At 52.2% G+C, this 17,688-nt stretch overlaps 1 protein-coding gene across 1 annotated transcript in view; it reads right to left on the bottom strand.

The window, feature by feature from the left end:
- Positions 1 to 15,974, bottom strand: part of LOC137666976 (aryl hydrocarbon receptor-like) — a 28,762-nt gene extending 12,788 nt beyond the window's left edge. The window contains 2 exon segments of the mRNA XM_068407301.1: positions 11,905 to 12,092; positions 15,934 to 15,974. Coding sequence (XP_068263402.1) covers positions 11,905 to 12,092; positions 15,934 to 15,974 — 229 coding nt within the window.
- Between the last annotated feature and the right edge of the window lie 1,714 nt (positions 15,975 to 17,688).

The following is a 17,688-nucleotide window of genomic DNA, read 5'->3' as shown; positions in this document are numbered from 1 at the left end:
TCTAAGTATTGGTGTAGAGCAGCTGGTGTTCACATCCAACCCAGTCCTCACCATCCATGGCCAGAGGCTAAGGAGATGCTGAGGCCAGTGCATGAGGCAAAACACAAGGCCCTCTCCCACCAAAATAACCCAGGAATGTGTGATATGAGCTCTCCTTACTTTCATCATCACTTCAACACCTGTGGCCTGGTCTTGTTCTTGCAGAGGGATTCTCTGCTTCACGAGACAGCCACCCTGTTGGGGATGGCCAGCAGTGGAGTGAGCATCCAGCAGACAGGCAGGGCTGAGGCCGCTCTCAGAAGGCACAGCCATTCCTCAGCGGTCTAGATGCTCTGGAGACCTCCTGCACCCATTTTCAGGTGATGACTCTCTTCATGTTCAAATGTGTCATGACTGAGTGTCTTCCTCAATCAAGAAGTCAGGAGCAAAGCGTCCCTGTGACTCTCCCCCTCCAAACTGGTCTCTGAACTCATCCTCACTCAACTTGCCAAGAACTGCAGGAGTTGGGAACAGTCCCAAGAGATGCCTGAGCACACCCAGAGAGAGGACTCCAGGCCCATGTAACCACCACCAGGGGCACAGAGGCTATTCCCAGTCACTTTTTGACTCAGAAAGGAAAAAAATCCTTTTAACCAAAGTGCAGAAAAAAACCCCACCTCAATGGGTAACCTCATGGGAGGGAGGGATCGCTCTTGAAACATCCCCCATTTGCTTGAGATAAGTTATTTGTCTCTGAGGGATTTCACCAGCACATAAATCCACACTCACCAGAAACAACTTGTGGGATGATCAGCCCATGACAGACAACACTGGCTCCGTCTCCTGATGACACGGGGTGGTGGCTTGGAGCATCCTTCCCCTCCGTCTGGCTCCCTGACACAGCTGGGCAAAGGTGATGCAGAGAACATGTCCAGGATGTGGTGTAGCTCTGGAGCCAAGCTTGTGGCAAGGTCAAGCTGAAGCCAGCGCTACCAGGAGTGGGGAGGACTGACAGCCAGGGTTCTCCACCCCAGCAGAGCAGGCTACGTGATGGGGAGATGCCATCCCCTGGAAGCCCACTGAGAGGCCCAGGTCCCTCAGCCTGATGAAGTCTTTTCTCCAAAGGGCTGATGGCTAAGATGCACTGAAAATAACTGACAGCAGGAAGAAGAGGAGATCCCTGTGTGCTGCAAGGCAGGAAAAAGCAGGTGGCAAGCCATAAAAGCTGGCTAATTTACCCCCTCATTAAGATACTCATTGTAATGGACCATTACATCTTGAGAGTCACTTCCACATGAAGCAGCTGAGACCATGAAATTAATAGGATTAAAAGAAACAGGTCCAACGTGTCTACAAGCTATAATATACCCACAGTAAAATTAATAACTACAGATATAAGGACAATGCACATCTGCTGTTTGTGCCCAGCTTTTTCAGTCTCCTGCTGTTCATCTTTGAGCATTAATGGGAACTAATGCAAGATGAAAAAGACCACGACAAAAGTGATCTGCAGTTACTAGACAAATTCTAGGCATTTGCTGAAGCAATTTGGGGATCATTTATATTTTCAAAGTGCTGGGATACATGTGTGCAATGTTTAAGACAGGAGGGGGAAATCCAGCTCTGTCCTGAACCCCTACACCAGCCAAGCACTGGAAGAGGCTTCCTGCTGCTCATGTGATCCCCAAAGACTGGAAGGCTTTCATTCAAAAGGAAGCCAGGGGAGATATCGGCCAGGATCAGTAACATTTTCAGTGTTAATGAATCAGGATGTCTCCTGTACATCCCCAAGAGCATCCCCATGGGTTGGCTTTCTTGCCTCTGCAAGGAGGTGTCTAAGCCCTGCAACATGGAGGAAAGACCTCAAGCATGAGTAAGAAAGAAAAAGGAGCAAAGCAATCTAATCTCTTCACTTTTTGCTCATCACATTAATGAAGAAAAACACACAGACGCAGCCATGGAGGCTAACACATCCCTTGCCTCTGGCATAGTTTTGTCACTGGAAAAAACGTTATTGGTAAAAGATCCTGGAGTCAGTTCTGCTGTCATGGACTGAGTTACACCAGTGGAAGGTGACAGACTTCACCCACAGCAAGCACTTCTCTTCGAACAGACTGCAGAGATGCCTGGCATCAAGAAACTAGGAGCTCCCAGCTCTTCCAGCAACACCAAGCCATGCACAACCGTCTTGCTCTTGGACCCAGTCCCAAATCCTGTCAAATTAGCCCCAACCTTTGCCTCAGCTGTTTAACAAAGGCATCATGCCAAGCAGAGCAGGCTCATGCCATGCAAGCAAAACAGGCAAATGCCAAAACCACAGAATATAAACCTACTAGAAAAAGTCCCCTGGCATTTTTCCGAGGAGCACAGAAATGCCCAGGGGAGCACTGGCAGCCCTGAAGCCCACGCCAACCTCTCCAATCTGCTGCAAACGCTCCCATGCGGTCCTGCAGGATCTTGCCCAGGGTGGGATCTAAGCTTAGAATCACAGAATGGTTTGGGTTGGAAAGGACCTTAAAGATCATCTAGTTCCAGCTTCATTCCTTCCACTGCATCAGTTACTTCAGGTCCAGACCTCTCCAGCTCTGGCCCGTGGTAACAGCAAACAACAAGGAGATGAACACAAAAAAAACCCCCCTAACTTAATGCTGACTGCAGTGAGATTACCTGGTGAAACCTGCTGCCAGCTGCCCCACAGCAGAGCATTGAAGAGTTGCACAGCAGCAGAGGTGGAAAGGGACCTGACAAGATCTCCTAGACCAAGCCCCTGCTCGAGCAGGGTCAGCCAGAGCAGGCTTCCCAGGACCATGAGAAGTCCCTGGCACAGATGGCAGATGGGGATCTTGGATCTAACCTTCCTAACTGCACCAGCGCAGGGACAGTGAACGTCAGACTGCTGGTGGGAAGCACAGACCTGGGAGGATTCATCCTGCACTCCTCCATGGGCAGGTGAACGGAGACCCACCGGAACTCCAGCTCCTGTGGTGGCAGGACCATGCCACCCAGCACATCCTCATAGGATCCATCTCTTGTGCTGGTACCTGCTGGTGCTCAAATGCTTGCCTGCAAACAGCAGGTCTAGGCCTTGCTGTGGAGCTAAGAGGCTGTCATCATGGCTGATAGGTGGCAGCCAGGACCACTCAAACCTGGCACAGATGAGGTCTTGCTCAGCACAGACCAAGCAGAAGATCCCATCATGGCTGTCTGGAGAGCCCAAGGTGCCCAGGGGAAAGACTGCATTATGCAAGACCTTCCCCAGGTTCATCCTAAATATGTTGCAGTCCAAAAATAAATCCACATACATGTATGTCAGCTGCAACACTGACTCCACTTCACAGCCTATGACCTGCCACCTCTGGTGCACCAGCATAAAGAACAGCCCCTGAAGCTGGTCCTACCTGGGCAGCTCCTGCCTGCAGCCTTAACCACTTCTCTCCACCAAGTCAAAATGCCCAATAACCTTGTAGGCATACCTCTAGGTCTCCAGCCGTGCTCGCAAGGTGCAGAGTGAAGCCTGCAAAGGAGACAGGCTTGCCACGTGTCGGTCGGGTCACAGCCCCTGAAGGACACTATCCTGCCCTCCCTTATGCCCCAGAGTGGGTGTTTGGTGGAGGTTTGGCAGGAGATGAAATAGAGAAAGGACACATATGTGGACCACACGTTCTCAAAAATGCACACGTGGAAAATAGGATCTCCTGCCCCAGGCTGACACTGGGCTGGGTGTGGGCCAGTGGGTTACAGGGAGGTACCCCACTATTCACCATTTGTTATGAGCTGTTAGTCATCTCAGGCTTTGCCAACTTCCAAAGCATGGTCTTGTACCAGGAGAGGGTTTTCCACTGGTTCTCTCTATTGCAGACCTCACCACCTGGGTGACCGTAATCTAGGAAGAGGCCATGGCAGCACATACCCTAAGCGCACCCCCTCCAACTCGCAGAGCATTTTAAGTCCCTTTTTCTTGCTGCTCTCACCCTTGGCAGAGCCACATCTGCAACCCCCAGCATCTGCTTCTTTTGTTACATGAACCCTAGGAAACGAACCCCAGCAAAGATCTCCAGCTAGCTGGAGGTTTTCCAAGCCACTCAGCACTAAATAAATCCATCCAAGCTTTCATGAGGTCTCACTGTTTGCAGCAAGTGGAGCTCCTGTCACACCATACAGAGCCCAGAGCATCACAGCAGCCAGAAGCACTGCGAATGTAGAGACAAGCTTTTCTCCTTGGGCACTTACTCTCAAAGAGACAGGGATCAGCAAAGTCACTCCAGATTTATCTGTGAGACCATCAGACACAGGTCCAAGTAGCAACCACTGCAAATCGGTTTGCAGACAGAAGCTCAGCGCAGGTCTGGCAGTGATGTTCAGCCATTTTTTATACAAGTGACAAAACGTTTAAGTGCCTTTAAGGCAGGTTTTGATAGCATCAGAGTTGTGATCACTATCTACCAGCACTCAAAGGCTGGATCTGATGAGCAAAGTTTGGAAGAGACCAAGCCCTGAACCTCCAACTTTCTATGTTTTACCCATATAACCTTGGGCAAGACTGAAACTTTCCTGATGCTCAAAGCAGGCTCTGACCCTGGGAGCATGGAGGTGCTTTGTCTAGTTCAGAAGAGTAAACACAGGACTGCTCAACTACTGCAGGTCCCCATCTGAGGTACAGCCAACTGCACAGGGTATGCATCAGCCACAAGCTGGGGACAAGCGCATGCTGCAAAGCAAAGGAAGAGGGAAATCTGGATTTCTGGGTCTATTTCTCCTCCTGGCCATGGGGAAGAGTCAGATCCAGGGGACACAGCCACCACCATCCTATCCTGCTGGCACTTGGCACACAGCACCTGCGAGCCACTATGGCTCGAGACACACACCTGCCATATGCCAAACCTGAGACAGGGCTGCCATCAGCTTCACCAGCAGTGATTTGTGCAACTGCCACGCTATTCCTAGGAGAGTGGGGAGACCAATCCCACCAGCTTTTCTACTGTAGAAGGACTTGGATAAAGTATGCCAAGATTTTAGCTACCAATCTCCAAGTCCAGTCCCACCCGACCCCAGGGGAGGCAGTGGTTCAGGAGCTGACAAGCATGGCCAGTCCAGACGATTTCCCTGAACACCCGACTCCAAACTCCCAAGCCAAATTTTTTAAATTTGCACAGGGAAGACTGTGATAACAGGCAGAAGGGAGCTGTGCAATATCTGTAGCGCTTGCAGCAGGGGACAGACAAGTTACAGCAGATGTTGTGTGCCCCAAACGAGCCTACAGAGGCATGGAGCTTCGCGAGCTTTCCTCTCAATGCCTGAAGCTTGTAATTTGCACCAAACTACAAGTTCTTCTGGTTTCTCGTTAAAGCACAGACAGAACAGAGAGAACATTTAAAAGCAAAGCAGATTTAAAAGATGATCCAGCACACCACTACCCTGCAACAGCATCTCCTGGTTTCCAAACAGCCTTGTGCTCCAGAACCAAGTTCAAATCCCAAAAGCACTTTCTTTCACCTTTCAGAAAATCAAATCCTTGTGAGTTTCGAGCTGCAGTCCTGCTGCCTGTTCATACAACTGAAGACCCCAAGCATAAATCATGATAACCATGATCCTCCCCAGGTGGGAAAGGGGAGGATGCAGAAGCTCCTGTGCATCTGCTGCTGACCCATGGCTCTTGTGGCCTTGGCCACTGCTCTTGCTGTGCCCCCCCGACTAGCTCTCCGTCACACCCCGAGAAAGGTGATGGTGAGCTAAAAACAGCATTATGGAGGAGTAACACAGCGATATCCAGGAGGGGACATGCAAGTTTGACACCAGGCAGGCACTAGAAAGCCCGAGCTTTGGGAGCAAATTTCCTGGACAGCTTGGCCATTGATTCCTTTTCTGCTTCGAGTTTGTTGATGGCGATGGGTAAACACCAGCGGGAAGGGGTACCCCAGCCAACACAGCCTGCTTGGCACCAGCCCACTACATGGGGCAGGCAGAGCTCTGGTATGGGCCCTGGATGACCTGGGTCTGATCCCACCCAGATGACGTGAGACAAGTCCCTTTCCCTATATCCACCATGTAAGCAGGCATGGTACCAGCATCCAAATCCACTATGGGTCTGTCCAAGCCACAGGCACATAGCATCCATGTATCAGAAATATCAGAGAAGATGAAAAGGTTGGAAACACCTTCCTCACATTTCTGCTCGTGGAAGAAGCCAGGCAAGTTGCAGACAACACAGGGAAGCTCAGTCCTATGGCTGGAATGAGCATGAGAAATGCAGCACAAGAAAACAAGCATCACCTGGGCATCGCCCTGAGCCCACTTGCAATTTCCTTTAAGAAAAGAGAGTTTGGACACTGTGTATAAACCCAAGCCTGCAGACAGATTTAGAGGCCACCACAGAGCATGGTTTCCAGAAGGATGACCGATTCAGTTGCATGGTGCTGCAAAACTCACCTCTAGGTCACCAAGCCTTTAACATGAACCCATCACAAATCCTGTCTGCTTTGTTGAAGCAACCTTACAAGTTACTGTGCAAACATCTACAGTATGCACAAAAATCTGTGCAAACCCAGCTCTAAATCCAACATGCAAAAGGGGAGCTGGGCTCCTTCCCTCCAAGTCACACAGAATCACAGAATCAGAGCCATGCTCAGTCTGAGACGCAAACTGGTGGAAACACCAGGAATTGGTCATTTTTTCCATGAAGAGTAGTCAACCCCAAAACCAGCACAAGATCAGAAAAAGATCAGAAAAGCTGTAGAGCTTGTCAGAAAACACTAACCATCCCTGCTGAGCTTTCTGTCTGTCCACAGAAGTTGATAACATTTCTGTCTTGCTTAGAAGAGGTCTCTTAAAACACTTCTAAAGCAGATCCTTCTCCACCAGCTGCTGCTTGTCCATGGCATCTGCATGGCAGATGATTATATTGACCTGGGCCAGCTTTACAGGTGCCACATGCATTTTTACGAGCCTGCTGGTTACTGCAGCCTTGTCCACTGGCATCAGTGAGGAGGGCTTCAGGAAAGCCTGAGGTTCCTGGGAAGTTACCAGCAAAACCCTCATGCTGGATCTACACAGGTCTCTGAAGCCATCCAGGGAAGCCTGTGTGCTGGTTTTCCTGCTTCAGGTGGCCTTGCGGCAAGTCAAAATGGGATAACTCAACAGCTCTGACTGAGGGCTGCAGTTAGACAAGCTCAGCCTGCATGCAAACCTGGCACATCCAAAGTGAGCTTCTGGACACCAGCACAAAGCCTAGCTGGCTCAACCTAGGCCAGATACCAGTGAAGTTTCACTGATAACTCAAGTGGGTGTTGCACGCTCTGCAGGACAGTTTAACTCTCCATCTGGAGAGGAAGGTGTGTGGGTCCTTCCACCACCACCCCCCCCCCCCAAGAAGAAACCAGCCAAAGACCTGCCACCTCCACAGAGTCTTCCTGAGATAGTTTCCAAACCAGCAGAAGCCGTATCAGGGGCAGCAGGAGGAAATACCAGACATGTTGATGAGGACCAGAGGTTCAGAAGCAGCATCGTCCATCTCTCATCTGTCTCTCCCCAAACATTTGAACTGAAAATTAAAAAAAAAAAAGCCAAGAAACCCACCACCAGCAATAAAAAGCCAAACCCAGTTTGGTTCGTCTCTACTCCCAGCAGCACTCCCAGGTAGGCTGTACAGGAGGCCTGACGAGAGGAAGAGGTAGCAGAGGACACCGAACAGTGGGAAGCAGCTAATTCCTCCTGCCTTTCACAAACAATCTGTCTGTCTCCTGCCCCCAAGACTTGAACATCTGCTCCAAAGACATGAAGCCAAGAGGAGGCAGAGCCTCGGGTCGGCTTTTTGGCACGTGCTGTGTTTCTTGCAAGAACCACCTCTAGCAGTACATGGGATTTTCACTTCTCACCTGTGACATAGCCTGGGCAGACATACATCCAGGGTCACCCATTGGCATCCACCTCCCTGCCAGACTGGTTATAACCACGTAGTTTGGCTCCATGTAGACTCTAACCCATTGTCTAGGAGAAAGGGAAGTGCCTGGACTCAATAGAAATGCTTAAAAATAGGAACTCTTTATCAATATGGCACCAATTAAAGCATCCAGAGACAAGACAATGGGCTTGGGCTGCTGATGGAGAGAGGTTGAGGCAGCAGAGGACAGGGATGCTCACCAAGCAATGCTCACCAAGCAATGCCATGCTCTCCTGGTGCAGGAGAGGAGCCTGCATGAAGCAGAAAGCAGACGACAGCAAAACTGAACCAGAAAGCACAGCACAAGGGCTTTCACCATCTCCCCACTCCGAAACGCTTGATGTGATACACCATGAACAGGCTGCCGTGACTTGCAGATGACACAGGTCTTCATCAGGCAGGGCTCGAACTGAGGTCGACCTTGATGCAACGGTGGGATGATCTAAAGTCAAACAAGATGAACTTCAGGGCAAAGCAAGGGGAGGGAGTTGGAAATCACAGGCGTGGCAGCCAAATGGGAGTAATTGGCCTGGCAGAACAGGCGTCCAAGGAGGGGCAAGGCTGCCACGGAGCACAAGCCTGTTCCATGACGATTGCTTTGCCAAAGCAGCTCTCACGCTGGGAAGCACATGCTGAGTGCATCCAGTGAGAACAGCTCTTGCTTGGAGGCAGGGGTCTCAGCTGGAGAGCTTGGCATAGGGGTCTCCTCCTGGGGACCAGCATCCCCAGCTGGAGAGGGCCCTGGGAGAGCCCCAAGGGACTGGGCATGGGGCAAAAGCTAAGGGAGCCAAGTTTATTCAGTCAGGGGGGGAAAGAAGACATGATAGGAGCCTCTAAGTATAGAAAGATGCTGATGGCTTCCTGGCCTCCACATGCTCTGCCTTCACCAGGCTCCATCAGCCATTCCATCAAGCCCAAGGCACTGGAGATGAAACATGTCCCCATCCATACATCCTGACCCCGCTCCACACCACGCACCCACACCAGTCCATGCCTCCCTCAGCTGCAGGAGTCACCCCAGCCCTCAAGCACTGCTCCGTGGGGTGAAGCAACTGCTTTTGTAAGTGGGTTATGAAAGCAATCCCTGGCAGCCTTCCAGGCTTTATTTGCACTGCAGCCTGCAGTTTGTGTCCTGCTGGCACGCACGGGCACGTGGTGACTACCCCTCCAGCTCCATTTCCCCTCTTAGCCCATACACGTGTTGGGTGCCTCAGAGTCTGGCCGTATCAGTAAGGAGGGCTGATTGCTGCCTTTCTTTGAACGTCCATGGAGAAAGCCATGCAGGTTAATGCTGTGCCAGCACCACCTCGGAGAGAAGGACCTGTCGCATCCCCAAAGCATCACATCTTGCCATCACGGCACTAGGCTGCCTACCCAGCTACCCACCCTGCATCTCATAGGCAGGGAGAGAATCCTATTTCCCAGGTTTGTCCCCCAAAAAGCAGATGATGGAGGAAGAGACACTCAGCAAGGCTTGCTCTCAGTCCAGCCTTGCCTTTGAGGAGCCCAACAGCATCCAAAGCACATCCAATGCTGTGCACGCAGCAATCACCCCTCTTGTGCAAAGGCAGCCAGCACAAGATGTTTTCCCTCTGCGGCAAGGTGCCTCTTCACACCCCCATCATGTCCTTTGGGGTCCTGCTCCAAGGAAGAACCTCCTGGGTACCAGTACAGGCTCAGCAAAGCCTTCAGCAGTCAGCAACGCTGACGAAGACATGCAGGAGGTGCTCAGGGAACAGTTAACATCATGAGAGGTGAGGCCAGTGCCTGGGGCCAAACAGGCAGCATCTCCAGAGCAAGATGAGGGTCCATCACACTCACAGCCACACTGGGTGGTCCACCAACCACCCTCGAGTCCTTTGCAATGGCAACACACTGTTGTGATGCTCCAACACTGCCAACACTCCAACAGAGTTGGAGGAGCAGGAGGGAGCTGCTCTGGTTCCCACCTGAGCGACCAGCTCTGCCAGAGACATCCCACTGTTGCAGCCCCATGTGTAAGCTACAGCTTCAGGAGCAGAAGCTGAACCATCCACAACTCCTAAGCCTGGGAGAGGCTCCTCAGCAGGGTACGGCATGAGCACATCAGCACAAAACTTCCCTGGGCTATGGCTGGGGCAAGAGGGTGGCTAGCAGGTCTGTGCACCCAGGGTAGCTCAGCTGGCCTCCTCTTTGCAGTATTTTTCTTGCTCATAAAGGCAGCACTACATCAGGTGATGGGCAGCATGTACAAAGGATCCCTGCTCCTCAAACCCAAGATCTGCAGAATAAGATAGATTAGATATTAGGAAGAAATTGTTTCCTGTGAGGGTGGTGAGACACTGGCACAGGTTGCCCAGAGAAGCTGTGAGTGCCCCCTCCCTGGCAGTGTTCAAGGCCAGGTTGGAAGGGGCTCTGAGCAACCTAGTCTAGTGGAAGGTGTCCCTGCCTGTGGCAGGGGGTTTGGAACTAGATGATCTTTAAGGTCCCTTCCAACCCAAACCATTCTGTGATTCTATGATTATAAACCTGGAGCCCTCAGCACAAGCATTTTCACCAGCACGAACTCTCAGATACTTCAACGACTGCTGGAAATCCAGAGGGCAATCGCAGCTGTGATCTGTGAGCAGGAGGAAGGCAGCTACACACACATGGAGGCAGAAACACACCAAAAAGCCCCTGGTGCCAAGAGCAGAAGCAAAGAAGCAGCGATGTCCAGCCACAATCGCTCTCCCACTGCAGTTGCTGCGCTGTACCAGGGTCTCCACAGCAGCAGGGCTGCAGAGAGGCAAACACAAGGTGATCAGTTTTCCAGGCACATCAGCTCAACCCTCCACCCTGCAAAAATGAGCTGGGGTCCCTGGGTATGAGACATCACCCTCAATCTCATAGAAACACTCATTAGAGAAGTAATAATAGACCCACCACAGCTGAGCCTGGCAGGGCCAGGGTGGCAAGCGCAGCAGCAAACCACCAACATATGAGATCCCCCCCGGCCCAGGGAAGAAAGAGGAGAAAAATGAGCTGAAGAGATGCCAAACTGAACAAGGGCCCTTAGGAGCAGCCTTGTCTAACCTGCCATCCCCAACGAACAGCGCAGGCCTGTGTCACACCTCCTACCCCTGCCTGCCCAGGAGACACACAGCAGCCCACAGAGCCTGGGGATTTTCAATTTAATTGAATTATAAACCGCAGATCAAATCAAATGAGGGAAACATAGCTGTTGAGCAAGACACACACTGTTTTACCTATTGCTCCCTTGACCACAGGCTGGTGAGAGTGGGACACAGGAGAGTTTTTGGACATAAAGGAGGGGTGGCATGGCTGCTAATGAGAGATGGAGGAGCTTTGCAGGAGGTGTCAGCTGCTGGGCAGGCACCCAAGCTGCTCCACTCCACCCACAGCGCCATTTCTCTGTCAGACAGCCCCTCCGCAAGTGATGGGGCCAAGGTCCTCTGCTCCCTGCGCTGCTCCTGACCTCCCCCCCGCCCCTCCCAAATCACTCACCTGCCTCCTCTCCATCTCCGTGACTCAGTTTCCAAGACCGAACTAGGTGGTCTCACTTTCCCAAGGATCTTGCTTTTCTCAGACACCGAGCACCCATAACTGACCGGAGATGATTAGATTTGGGTCTATAGCATCCAAAAATGAAGGGGATTCCTTCCAGAGAGGACATGGATAAAATCTGTGTTATGGCTGCAAAAGGCCTGAGGGGTAGATGTCCCATGGGCATAGTACCTCCCAGCAACCACCACTCCTCCACGTTTCTGGAGACGTGGCACTATCCTCCCCAGTTTTCCAGAGCATTTTCAGGTGAGTATCTCAGCTACAGATCCAACACCAATGCATTAACAAACAAGGATCTGATATCACAAATCATCATCATCATCCAACCTTCAGGAGTCACAACTCTCCATCCCAAGGCAAATACAGCTCAGGGTCAGATGCAAGCCACACAGTGGAGATTGACCCCAGGAGCTTTTTCATTCCTTTGCGACACAGACACTCACCCATCAAGTAGCTCTTCACCTTCAGGTATCCGACAGCGAGCCGGAGAATGGAGAGTTTGTCAAGCCTGGTGCGCACATCTTCGGGGAAGGGCAGCAAGCCAGTCAGCTTGTTCAGCTCCTGGTTGAGTCTGTCTCTATGCCGCTTGGAGGGGTTGGACTTCACGCCCTCAGGGGGTGGTGGTTTGGGGCTGGAAGAAGCAAAGGAAAGTTTAATCAAACTGGGCCTGTCCGCCAGGCTTTTCCCAAACCCAGTGTCGACTTTAGTGCAGCCACAACAACAGTAAAACATCAGGTGGCCAAGGTAAGGCCATGCTGCAGCAAGAGCAAGCTCCAGCAAGCCCTTAAGGCAATAGCTGGAGGAGACATGGCCATCCCAGCTGGCCACCTTGTTCAGCCCTAGGCATGATGTTCTCCAGCTGAAGTGTGGGGTGATCCTCAGATGGGCACCTTAATGTGCAGCCTGGCTGAGACCGCTCAGCTGGATACTACAGCTTGGCTCCCATCCTTGCTCCCACCACTGAGCCCTGGCAGGGAAACAGACACCAAAGGGCAGAGACCTACAAGCCATCAGAGCATCTCTTGGAGGTCTGGTTAGACTTTTCCACCCACACTCTGCTCTGTCCATCCTTTCTCCTCTTCTTCCTCATCCCATACCCTTCCCATGCAGCAGCTCTCTCCCTGGCCATGCTCCACATGCTCACACCAGGTCCTCACCATGGCAAGCACTACCCTGAGCTGCTCAGAGGATTCAGATCAGCTGTTCTGCCTGCCCAGAATCAAGGAGCCCTTGGCAATGAGCATGCTAACAAATAGCAAGAATGGAAAGTGGGAAGGGCCCAAAAGATATATGGGGACCTGTCTCCATCAGCTGCAGTTGTTTCACAAGCTACAGCCGAAGTCCCAGCCACAGCAGCAAGAGGTTAGTTAATGACTTTAATGAGTCTTGGATGTCACCTTGTCTCCTGTGGTTTTTCATGCCAATTTGAATTTTCTAGCTTGAAGAAAAACCCTTCAGGCCCCCTGGCTCTGTATTCAGTTAGACTGCATCCCCTAACATGCAACCCATATTGTTTTGATGTAATTTGTCTAACCACAAACTCCCTCTCCGGAGGCATCCTTGCTTCGTACAGCAGCTTCGGATAACAGGATCTGCCAGTATTTAGCAGCAATTTAAGATCTCCCCTGTGCTACCGCTCTCAAATCTCATCTGGCAGGACCACTCACATGTCTGACAAGAGAGGAAATGAGGATTAAATGAGATGCAGTGAGGTGCCTGTTGAATTTTCATTGCAGAGAGCTACCAAGGGGTCTTCTAAGCACTGACAGAAAATTGGAGCATTTATCCAGAAAAGCTCAATCACGCTGTTTTGTAACAGAAGCATCAGGAGGGATATACCCTGCTTCTCAGAGAGGCTGGGTACAACTCATCGCCAAACTTGTCCGTACAAGCTGGGCAAAACACACTGGCATGGGTGCTTTTACATACTCCATTAGCCAGCAGCTTAACGAACACTTTTGAAATCAGTCACTCGTCAGGAAGGAATAAGATGAAATAGTTTTCAATCAGAGACAAAGTCAAGGGGGGAGAAAAAAAAAAAAAGAAAAAAAAAAGGTGAAAAAAAATGATCCTGAGTTTCATCAGTTATCCTCTAAAGTCCTCTGCCCACTCACTCACTATCCAAATCTAGCCTGAAAAGAAGAGAAAAGGAAAAAGGAGATGAGCAAGACGGGCTGCCCCTTATGGGAGGGGGCAAAATGCAGAGGTGTAACACGGTCTCTTGGATAGTCTGGCCAAGCACTGAAAATGCTCTGGCTGAGACACGTGGGGTGACACAGCCAGCAGCAAAGCACCAGAGGGCTAAAGGAGGACACCCCAACATCTCTGCTCCTGCATGCCCCGAGGGGGGGATGAACAAGAGGAAAACGGCTCTGGTGATGCCGGGCTGCTCTTTTGGCAGCCAGTTTCCATGGGCAAACGCTGCACCCTGTGCCTAGGAACTCCCAGGGCCAGAGGCTTCCCAGTTCTCCAACCTTAGGGATGCCCCAGCAAAACAGCTTCCAGTTGCTCATCACTGACAAATCTGTTCGCTCTCTGCCAGGCAGTTATGAAGCTCCCTCAAGCTCTGTGCGGGCAGGGCCAGGAAAACCACCAGCCCCCATCACACCCACCAAGGGAGAGGCGTTGGCTTGAGCACAACCTCATTATTAGTCACCAGAGAATCTGCACAGGTGAGCACCGCAGGAAACATTTCCCCCCTCCAGGAAAAAGTGAAGCTTGGTCTAGATGTTTAAAATCTCTTTAAATTCCCTGCCCTTAGGTCTGTCTCTATCCACATCGCAGGGCAAAGCTCTGGCAGTCTCTGCCGGCCCCGGGCACCATGCGAGGCTGTCCCAGGGAGCGCTGCTACCCATGGACAACTCTGGAGTTCAACAAAGCAGCTCAACACCTACGCAACAAGCACGGAAAAGGCATTTTAAAGACGCCTGAGCCCCCATCCTGTTTGCAAGAGCCCTAGTGCGGCACAGTCGCAGATACAGCGCAAAGCTCAGCACGGCCGTGCCACAGAGCTCACGGTGAAGCTGCTGAGAAAAGCTGCTGGCCCCTGCGTAGACAGGTCGGAGCAGAGGTGCAGGGAAAGCTCTGCTCCCGGCAGGGCAAAGGCTGTGCCGCTGCCACAGCGTTGTTTTTCCCCAGCTGCCCTTTGAACAGGGAACCCAGCAGGAAGTTCACCGCTTTTGCAAGTTGGCAAGTACCAAGGGATATTAACTATTAACAACAGCTGAAGTTGCCTGAGCTGATATATCATCTCCTAATTTTTATTAATTTTTTTAAGAGGTAAAAAGCCCTGAGCAAACTGCAGAGGGACCAGACAACTCCCTAACCCCAATCCTTCCCTCCCTACCCAGCTGGCCGCACATCCTGCTGCCCACAGCCCTGCTCTGCCTGGCCTCTCCCAGCTGGACCCTGCTGCAAGACCTGCCCAGTTACAGAGGAAAAATAATTTCTTTTCATTCCCAAGGCTGACCCTGCAGCACAAGGGATCGAAGTCCCCTCTGCTCCAAAGAAATACTTTCTCCCTCACCCTGAGCCACATGAATCCAGCCCAAACCCTCAGTCTGGCCACACCAGCCCCACCACAGGGCTAGAATCGCTGCTCTGAGGTGAGCAGGAAAAAGGTTTGAGGTAGAGCAGTGACCCTTCACATCTTCACACTTTAGGAGTCCCTAATAAACACACAAGAGAGCCTCTGGCTCACCTTCTCACCATACATTTATAACCTTGATGCTCCCTCCTTCATCCCAGGCTCAGCTTAACATCTCACCATACATTTATAACGTCGATGTTCCCTCTTCCATCCCAGGTTTAGGCTCAGCTCATCCATCTCCCCTCACCGGCTCCCAGAAATAGATATACCTTTATTTCCTATACACCTGGTAACCTGAGGTCAACAGGCTGATGTGACTTTGGAGCAGGGATGGAGGCACAGGGGTCCCAAAGTAGGTGACACATCGGGGTGGGGGGGCATTATGCAACAGCTATTAGGCAGCAGGCTAATTAATTATTGCGGAATAGGGATCTTTTGGGCAACAGCAAATGTTTGATTGAAGCAGGCACTGAAATGTAAGCCAGCTTGCGACTCACACCAGAGGACAGCTGAGCATCTCCAACTTCCCACCGAGCTCCCGCATGGGAACGCTGGGGATGCAGCACACTCATCATTAGGATTTTTATTTTTCCTCCAGCATGCCAGAGCCTACAAAGCCTTAGCTCCAATTAACCCTAATTAAAACAGAGCAGCCCAAGCACGCTGCCTCCCTCTCTCTTCTGCTTCTCCAACGCTCACACCAGAGCAGCTTAAGGCACTTCCCTACACCCACTTTTTGCCTGTCACAGACCCGTTTTCTGCCCCCCCTCCCGGTCCCACACCCCCACCCCACCTTCCTCCCCCTCCCCAGCGCCCACCAGGTGTTACCGGGGAAAACACCCCCCCCGGAGCACGCCCAATATTCCCCCACGGCTGTACCCACCTCTTCGGCACCGGCTTCTTCCTCTTCCTCCCGGCGTACATCCCTGAGTACCGGCAGCGCCGAGCACCGGCCGGGCACCGGGCGGGCAGCGGGCGGCCGCGCCCGCGGGCGGGCTTTAAGGGAAGATGGCGGCGGGGCGGCCCCGGCCCCTTCTCCGCCCCGGACCCTCCGCCGCCCCCCCGGGGACCTGGGACCGGCCCCCGGGGGATGGTGGATCCGAGGCGCCTGGTCACAGGCTTGTCGTGTCCCGGAGCTGCTGTGCACAGGGGACAGCGGCCACCCCGGGCAGGAACCGCCGTGCCCTGAGGGTCACTGTCCCCAGGGAGACACCAAATCCTGGGAAACGCTGTGCTGAGGGGCCACCGTCCTCAAGGGGCCACCAAATACTGGGAAATGCTGTGCCCAGGGGCCACTGTCCTCAAGGGGCCACCAAATCCTGGGAAACGCTGTGCCCAGGGGCCACTGTCCTCAAGGGGCCACCAAATCCTGCGAAACGCCATGCCCACAGGCCATACTGCCCAGGGAGCTACTATGCCCACGGGCCACCATGCTCAGACAATCGCTGTGCTCAGGGAGCCACTGTGCCCCAAAAGCCACCATGTGCACAGCTCACTGTGCCTATGGGCCACTGTGCCCGTTAGCCGCCATGCGCAGGGGGGACACCAAGTCCTTTACATTACATTTAATCTTACATAAATTAAACGATGCATAAATTTACAGGTGTAAATGCAAAGTTTCAGCAACTCAAAAGTTGAGTAACTTCAGGCCCGTGATGTCGACTGGGATGGGGGGGGTCCCAAGTCCTGGGACCCACCATGTCTACGGGCCACCTCTTTTTTCTGCAAAAGATGACACTTCCAGACCAGTGTCCATGCTCCTCTCCCGCTGCAATGCCTGCAGGATAACGTTCACCCACAGGCTCACGTTGCTGGTCTCCACGCATCATGCTTGGTGGCTGTGTTGTCCCTCCTGTGGCACGCTCGCCACCCCCAGCCCCTCCCAGAGCAGCCAGGCCGCTGTAGCCTGGGAGATGTGGTCCTGCCCCACAGCTACAGCCAGAGAGGCAACACGGAACTGGAGGCACCTGAATTACTGCTCTGTTTCAACATCGAGGTGTTTTGTCATGCAGTCACCAGTGAGAAATGAAAAACTGAGCAGAAAGGTGCAATGAAATCCTTCATTGTTGCGCTCCATGGAATAAGCCTCCCTTTTTCCTAACCCTGCAGGTACCCCTGCGTGCCATGACTCCAGGGCTTTGCAAGATAAGCCTCCCCACCTCCCAGAGCCTGATCTCCCTGCTGGGCCCCATCCAGGAATGCTTTGCATTTCCTTGTGTTAATGGTGCCCAAAGCTTCTGCTCTTCCACCCAAGAGCCACCTTCAGCTGCTTTTGTGAAAACAGGGGTGACAGAGGCAGGCAGCCATGAACACAGACTGTTAAAACAGACACATAGACATCACATCTAACCATGGTTTGTTTTTTACCATAAATCCTTTGTCTTAAAAATCAAGCCTGTTCGTGTCCCAGTGGGAGGAAAACATGGTAACCAACCATGTACCTTCATGGCTGCGTTGGTGGTATAGGGAGCTCTGTGCCATGGCACAGAGTGGTGGTACGGTGGGAGGCGAGTCTGTCCTGTATTCAGCACAAGCAGAAGCCCCAGGAAGACTAAGGACAGGGCAAGCAAATTTGATACTTCCCCTGAGGACTTTCCTGGCATCCAACAAGATGCAAGACCTCGAGCCGCTTTAAGCA

This window comes from Nyctibius grandis, chromosome 9 (assembly GCF_013368605.1).
Source record: "Nyctibius grandis isolate bNycGra1 chromosome 9, bNycGra1.pri, whole genome shotgun sequence".
NCBI classification, from domain to species: domain Eukaryota; kingdom Metazoa; phylum Chordata; class Aves; order Nyctibiiformes; family Nyctibiidae; genus Nyctibius; species Nyctibius grandis.
This window is presented reverse-complemented; position numbering and strand designations above follow the sequence as displayed.